Source organism: Miscanthus floridulus, chromosome 1 (assembly GCF_019320115.1).
Source record: "Miscanthus floridulus cultivar M001 chromosome 1, ASM1932011v1, whole genome shotgun sequence".
Classification (NCBI taxonomy): Eukaryota; Viridiplantae; Streptophyta; class Magnoliopsida; order Poales; family Poaceae; genus Miscanthus; species Miscanthus floridulus.
This window is the reverse complement of record NC_089580.1, coordinates 13,051,594-13,058,901: the sequence shown is the minus strand read 5'-3', so window position 1 is coordinate 13,058,901 and position 7,308 is coordinate 13,051,594. Positions and strand designations below refer to the sequence as shown.

Below are 7,308 nucleotides of genomic sequence, written 5' to 3'. Positions count from 1 at the left end.
AAGCTGAACACAAGTAAAGGAATAAGAACAGGGTTTTTTCCAAGTGAGCTGCATCTTATCTCTCATTATTATTATGGTTTCCCCTTGGTCAGTGGTCCAATATGAATAAGAAATGGCAGCTATAACAGAGATTTTTCTCAATCGCTCAGCTTGAAGGTAGGTCCTTGTCACTAGAACGAAATTCAAGGGTTGGTGGATCGGTGATTTCTGATAATACAAGCAAGGACACACCTCTGGCTGTATCTTGTGAGCCAGCCCTTACCGAAGGCATGATGGAGTGAAAGATCGGGACTCTTGGCTATCAAAAGAGCGAGCCGAAGTAAATTCGACAAGAAAGCTATCCGATGTATATTCGTTGGATATGATAATGAGCGAAAACGGTGGAAGGTTTCACTCCTATGTATATTCGTTGGGTAAGCTACTTTTCTGTTGTCTTGTCGTCAGTGGTCCTCTCATAGGAGTTTATGGAAAAGAGATGTGAATTCATAGGAGTAGATTTTTTTGCATGGCATTAGTCAACATAGGGATGGTGCTTGGTACGGTCGTTCTACTCTATCTAATAGTAAATAAAGAGGAAATGTCTATACTTAGGATCTAGGGTAGGAAAGCTTTTCTCTTATGGGAATGAAGGCAAGAGAAATTCTAGTATAAGCAAGGTCGAAGCTCTTGTGAGTGAGAAATAGGTAGCAGGTAGGAAGCCTGGAAGTTTATTTCGTTGCGTATAGTGCAGGTCATGGAAATAGAGAATAATTATCATTCTGATTGAAGACCCTACTTTTCATTTTCTTTGCACGATGTTGGCCTGTGTACCGGTCTGTCCTCGTTACTCTACTTTTTGTTATTTCTCTTTATAGACGTTGGGTCGGAATTTCGCTCTCTGTAAACCTCATGGCCGCCGCACCCTGCACGCTCAACATGGCCGCCGTCCTCCTACTGCTGCTTCTCTTCTCCGTTCACTGGCCGGGCAGCAGCCACGCTTTCAACTACCTCTGCAACAACGGCAGCTCCTACGCCCTTAACTCCACCTACCGCTCCAACGTCGTCGCGCTCCTCGGGTCCCTGTCCGCCAACGCGTCCAGCTCCGCCGTAGGCTTCGCCACCGCCACGCTCGGCCACGCCCCAGACCAGACGTGGGGCCTCGCGCTCTGCCGCGGCGACGTCAACGGCAGCGGGTGCGCGTCCTGCCTCGCGCTCGCGCCGGACATCGCCTTCGGCAACTGCAGGGGCGTCAGGGACGTGTCCATCTACTACGACCGCTGCCTCCTCCGGTACTCGGACACGGACTTCCTGGCCAGCCCAGGCGACGCCGCGGAGCTGGTGCGGTACGGCACCAACCTGCAGGTGAACGTCACCGCCGACCCCGGTCGGTTCGTGGGGCTCGCGGCCGACCTCGTGGCCGCGCTGTCCGCCTGGGCGGCGCGGAACTCGACGAAGAGATACGCCGCCGGGGTGGTGACCTCCGCCAAAGGGTTCACGACCACGGACAGCAACTTGGTGCACAACATCTACGGGCTGGTGCAGTGCACGCCCAACCTGGCTCCCGAGGCGTGCCTGGCATGCCTCGGCAGGCTCAAGGACGAGATGCCGGCCGTGTTCAACGGCTCAACCGGCCTCCAGTTCAACGCGGTGTGGTGCAACCTGAGATTCGAGGTGTACCTCTTCTATGACAGCAGCCCGGTAGTGAAGCTTGTTGCACCTACGTTGACGCCGGCTCCGCCGGGTGCAGCAGCCCACGACGATGGTAGGCTCTTTGCATAATTTCAGATAGAAAAACAGAAACCCAAATCATCGTAGTAATTGTAGCAAGTATCTATGAATCGTCCACAAATATAAATTATGAAATTATCGTTAACAGTTGCAACTACTGTAGTCCTCGAGCTTTAGGCCTTCTTTGGGAGATAGCTCCACTCCTGGGATTCTCTTGCTCTGCTCCTTGATTCTCTAATAGAGTGATTCTACTTGATTACGGTGGAGGAGCTAAGGTAGGGAGCAGGTAGAATTGATTCTAGAGTGATTCAGTAGAGAGTAGTATTTTTTAAGCTTCCACCTCCTAGTGTAAACGGAAAAGTGATTCTTACCTGCTCCCCGCCTAAGTCACTCTGCCAAACATCTCCTTAATCGCTCTAATTATCTGCATTGTATGTATTGTATGTGCAGCAAAGAGGACAAGGGGAACAGGATATGCAGCAACAGTAGTGGCCATTGTTCTCGGGGTCCTAGTTGTCCTCCTCCTGTCCACGTTCATGATCTACCTCTGGAGAAAAGCACAAGTAAAACGATGTGAGTTGTGCGCCCTGTTCCTGATCAAGTTCTGCATATATCTTTGATATTTCAGAAAACATAAATACTAAGAATAAAAAGAAAAGGATGGTAGAAATGAGTCTCAAAGCAAAAGGAACATGGCGAAAATTCATAACTTTAATGGTGAATGATGAGAATAAGCACGTGTATGCAGATGCGGAGGAAGCTGACGATTCCGGGTCGCTCCTCTTTGACCTGGAAACACTGAGAAGGGCAACTGCAAATTTTGCCGAAGAGAATAAGCTTGGACATGGAGGCTTTGGCGCGGTATACAAGGTACCATTGCTAGAGAGTAGTGTAGAGACACATCTCTCTGGGGACATTCAGAAATATGCAGTACATCATAAACACGGTGCCTAAAATTTCAGGGTTTCTTGCCTGATGGACGACAAATCGCCGTGAAGAGGCTGGACAAGGCTTCAGAGCAAGGCCTGAAAGAGATGAGGAACGAGTTGCTGCTGGTCGCCAAGCTTCGGCACAACAATCTTGCAAAGCTTCTCGGCGTTTGCTTGAAGGGACAGGAGAAGCTGCTTGTCTACGAGTACATGCTTAATCGAAGCCTAGACACCTTCCTTTTTGGTACAGAACACTGCCACTGTCCTTCCTGTGCTCGACCTCAGACATGCCAGCTAAGAATCTTTGAGTCCTCAAGATGCGAGTATATCACTAATGTCTGGCCTTCTTGCAGTCCCTGAGAAGCGTCCATTGTTGGACTGGGAGACAAGGTACCGCATACTCTATGGAACAGCACGAGGCCTGCTATACCTCCACGAGGATTCACAGATCAGAATCGTCCACCGCGACCTGAAGGCGAGCAACATCCTGCTGGACGCCGACATGAACCCGAAGATCTCCGATTTCGGGCTGGCAAGGCTCTTCAGCGCCGACAAGACTACCACCATCACGAGCCAAGTTGTCGGAACGCTGTATGTAATTGAACGATCGGTCCACATGCCCACATTGCTATGTGCCGTGTTCTTCCTAGCTTCTTCGTCGAGCAGTAGTTCCGCGATCTGAAAACTCAGCTGTTTTCATGCTTGGCAGAGGATACATGGCGCCAGAGTATGCAGTTCTTGGGCAACTGTCGGTGAAGCTTGACGTTTACAGCCTCGGCGTCCTCATCCTGGAGATCGTCACTGGACGGAAGAACACCGACATGTTCGAATCAGCATCAGGAGAATCCATCATTCTGCTGAGCTACGTGAGTTGTAGTCCTAGTCCTACCTATTGTTCTTTTAATTTTCACACACCGCTGGGTCACTGGGTCAGAAACACCGTATACTTGTACTTTTTTTTAGAATTATACAGTACAAACGCAGATGCCGACCACGCACACTCGTAAATGATATTGTCTTGTGTTACTAGGTGTGGGATCACTGGGTCAGAGGCACCGCGCTGGAGGCCGTGGACCCGTTCTTGGATTGCCAGTCCCCGGAGACGGAGAGCGAGGTGATGAAATGCATCCATCTGGGGCTGCTCTGCGTGCAGGAGAACCCGGTGGACCGCCCGACCATGCTCGACGTCCTCGTCATGCTGCACGGCCAATCGTCAGGCGGCTTTGCGGCACCGTCGAAGCCGGCCTTCGCCTTTGCGTACGGGGAGACGATGAGCTCTGATGAGCGGCGTAACGTGTCTTTGAACGGGATGTCCGTGTCGGAGTTCCAGCCAAGATAGATGGATAGAATCACGGAAGACACGATAGGAATATAGGGATGCAAGCAGGTGTGCCAGCGGAACTTGCACGTCCTGCGGTAGCCTGCATTGGTAGAGTGAATGGACCCAGGATCCATACAATTTAATTCCTAGCGCATACTCTGCGCACTACTGGACTCTGAAGGACCAGAAACCCTTGGCAAAGGCTTTGCCGAGGGCTGCCCTTGGCAAAGACTTCTCGGGGAATTTTTAGACGGCGAAGGGGTTTTTGCCGAGGGCCCTTTATTGGCACTCGGCAAAGTCTTTGCCGAGGGCCAGGACGGCCCTCGGCAAAGAAAAGAAGCCGTCACGTGCCGACGCCGTTAGCGGCTTCTTTGCCGAGGGCCGACCTTCGGCAAAGAAATGGTTTTTTTTTTGAATTTTTTTTACCGAGGGCCTCCTCCCTGGCCTTCGGCAAAGAAATTTTCAGGATTTTTCCCAAAAAAAACCTTTGCCGAGGGCTATTGCTAGGGCCCTCGGCAAAGGACCCTTCTTTGCCGAGGGCCTTGGTCATTGCCCTCGGCAAAGAGACAGAAATTTAAATTTTTTTTTTGTTTTTTGCATTCCATCGACACAAGCATTTCATATATATACATATATATATCACACAGAACTCATTTTCTCACAATATATCACAACCATAATTGTGAACCACAAATCACAATATATTACAACGACAAGTCACATGTTCATCATCATTCACATGTTTATTACGACAAGTTAATGAAATCCAAGCACAAGTCACAACCATAAATCACAAATCACGCTAAAGTCCAACCACATCACCTAGCACGAGTCCTCATCAAGCTAGCCTATGAGACGATAGTGAAGGAAAAGCAGGATCACCCGGTGACGCACTAGCGGGTTGATTGGAACCCGCGGACGGAAGCTGCACAAAGGAGCAGAGCTTGCATGTGTGAGTAATCCGGGAAAACAGTTTTAAAACTTAGAGATTGCATCTAGTAATCTAGGAATACAAAAAGATTAGACTCAATTGAAAATTTCGGCAGCACCTCCCCTGCACGGGGGGTTTCCAAAACCTGCAAGAAACGACGGCACGAACGCCGACATCCACAACGGCACGAACGCCGACATCCACAACGGCACGAAAGCACAAGCGAAAAGTGAACTTTCATACTTACAGGAGTAGCTGCAGGAGTAGGAGGTGGAGGAGCTGAAAACTGCACAGGTACACCCGATGCTTGCCCAAGACTTTGCATGATCACCATCATCTCCGCCATCTGCTTCTGCGCGGCCTCGAACGCGACCTTCTGGGCCTGCAGCTGTGCGGTCAGCTCCGTGTTCTGCTCTTGACTTTGCCTTCTTGTTTCTTGCAGCTCGGCCTACAATATTTCACTCCAATGTATCAGTAATGCAAATCTAATTTAGGTGTGTAAATATCTACGTACGACGAATAAAGCAGGAATTACCTGGAGTGCTTGGACCTGCTGCAGTGCTGGACAAGGCCGTGGACGTATGGGCTGGCTGGAGCTCGTGCTCCGTGCTCGGATAGCGTCGAGGGAGGGAACAGTGGTGGAGTCGATGGCGCCGTCTGCAATCCACAGCCGCCCGTGCTTCTTGCCTCCTCCGAGCCTCATGATCGCCTCTGCATCAATGGGCTCAGTGCGCATATTGTAATCTTCCCCATAGATCTCCCTTACCGTTGACGTGTACTCTTGGACTTTAGTGTACACGTTCGGGTCGGAGTACGCCTGGGGCGGGGCAGCCGGGTCGAAGGAGACAGAGGACGACGCCCTGCCCATGTGGGACATAGCCCACGCAGAGAACTCCGAGACCTCCTCGCCCGGGTGCACAGCCTCCTGCGAGAAAGATGGGAAGATGGTGAGAAATCAAGCAGAATTGAGCGTCAAAATAAATGAAAGAAATCACTTACGTATGCTTGTTTGTATTCGGGGAGGCTACGGCTGCCTTGATGGTGAGTTGGACCTTGCCTCATCAGACGCTGTTCCCGCTGCCTCTCGTGCGTGTCAACAAAGTCCTGTGATAACCACTTGTCCACGATCACAGCCCAGCACTCGGGATATGATAGGCACCACCTGGGAATCACCTATAAGTCATCGAGTATTTGACATATCAGAAGATGAAATTGAACCTACTTAATATCAAAACGAATCATTATGAATGTTATTGTCACTCCCGCTTCTCCAGCCCGTGTACATCCACTGACGGTCCTCCATCCTTTAACATTTATAGCATAGAGTATTGTGACCATCAATTGCATCTACGCGGTGTTCCTACTGTCTAATAGGTGAGGATAGGTCCTAATCCCACCCGCGAATGCGTAGATGAGGTCAGTTTCCATGCTCCGCTCCTCTTCGAGACAGAATTTCGGCAGCACCTCCCCGCTGTTCTCCCGATACACGTCCTGTAAGGAAGAGTGTGTATCCGGAGAACAACAGGGAGGTGTTGCCGAAACTCCTTCTCGGACCGGAGCGGACCATGGAAACTAACCCATCTACGCATCCACGGGTTGTCCAAAAAACGTGGACAATTCGAAACAGATATGGTCGCAGATCCGCAAAGATCCGCATACCTACGACCGTATCTCTTTCGGACGGGAGACGCCTAACTGGGTTACGCGTGGGCTACGACAGACATGCGCAAAAAGAGGTTATTTATACCTAGGGTGTCGGTGAAGTAAGGCTAGCGGGGCAGTGGCGAATCGACGTAGTGGCGAGGCGACGCAGTGCAGGTAGAACCGCGACGTCGACGAAGACGATCGGGGTCCTCCGGGTCCCCTCCGACGTACTCTTCTCCTGCATAAAAAGACAATAGGTTATTTTTTGTTCAAAATTTCGGCAGCACCTCCCCTGCACGGGGAGGTTTCCAAAACCTGCAAAAAAACGACACGATGGCCGACATTCACAACGGCACGAAGGCCGACAACCACAACGGCACGAAGGCCGACAACGAGAGTTTTACCTAGGGTTGCGGTGGAGTCGGGCGTCGCGGTGCGGGGGTCACTTTCTTCTCCGACGAGGTCGAGCGGCGTTGGAGTACTCCTCTCCCCCTCTTCCCTTTCTTCTCTCCTTTTCCTCTTCTTCTTCTCTTCCCCTTCCTCCTTCTCCTCTTCTTCTCCTTTTCTTCCCCTTCCTCCTTCTCCTCTTCTCCTTCTCTTCTTCCTCCAACTTCACCCTCTGCCTCCTCCCCTCCAACAGCAGCCGGCGACGGGGGCGGCCTGGGGGCTGGGGTCAGGGCGGGAAGGCCGGCGAGGGGGAGCCGCCGGAGGGCCGGCCGGGGTGGTCGACCTCCCCTTGCTCGACGGAGACGGGGAACGGAGGCAGGGCGCGACCT

At 51.4% G+C, this 7,308-nt stretch overlaps 1 protein-coding gene across 1 annotated transcript; it reads left to right on the top strand.

The window, feature by feature from the left end:
* The first annotated feature begins 888 nt into the window (after window positions 1-888).
* Window positions 889-4,008, top strand: LOC136473300 (cysteine-rich receptor-like protein kinase 6). The gene is made up of 7 exons (XM_066470969.1): window positions 889-1,741; window positions 2,158-2,280; window positions 2,456-2,577; window positions 2,670-2,880; window positions 2,990-3,227; window positions 3,346-3,502; window positions 3,667-4,008. Exons 1-7 carry the CDS (start codon window positions 889-891, stop codon window positions 3,973-3,975), a joined length of 2,013 nt encoding a protein of 670 aa, XP_066327066.1. The 3' UTR covers window positions 3,976-4,008.
* The last annotated feature ends 3,300 nt before the right edge of the window (window positions 4,009-7,308 follow it).

Bases quoted from the DNA above. Each gene is read 5' to 3' on its own strand.
- LOC136473300 (XM_066470969.1), top strand. From the start codon at position 889: ATGGCCGCCGCACCCTGCACGCTCAACATGGCCGCCGTCCTCCTACTG. The intron at 1,742-2,157 runs GTAGGCTCTTTG...TTGTATGTGCAG, and splicing joins TGCAGCAGCCCACGACGATG to CAAAGAGGACAAGGGGAACA. The intron at 2,881-2,989 runs GTACAGAACACT...GCCTTCTTGCAG, and splicing joins CCTAGACACCTTCCTTTTTG to TCCCTGAGAAGCGTCCATTG.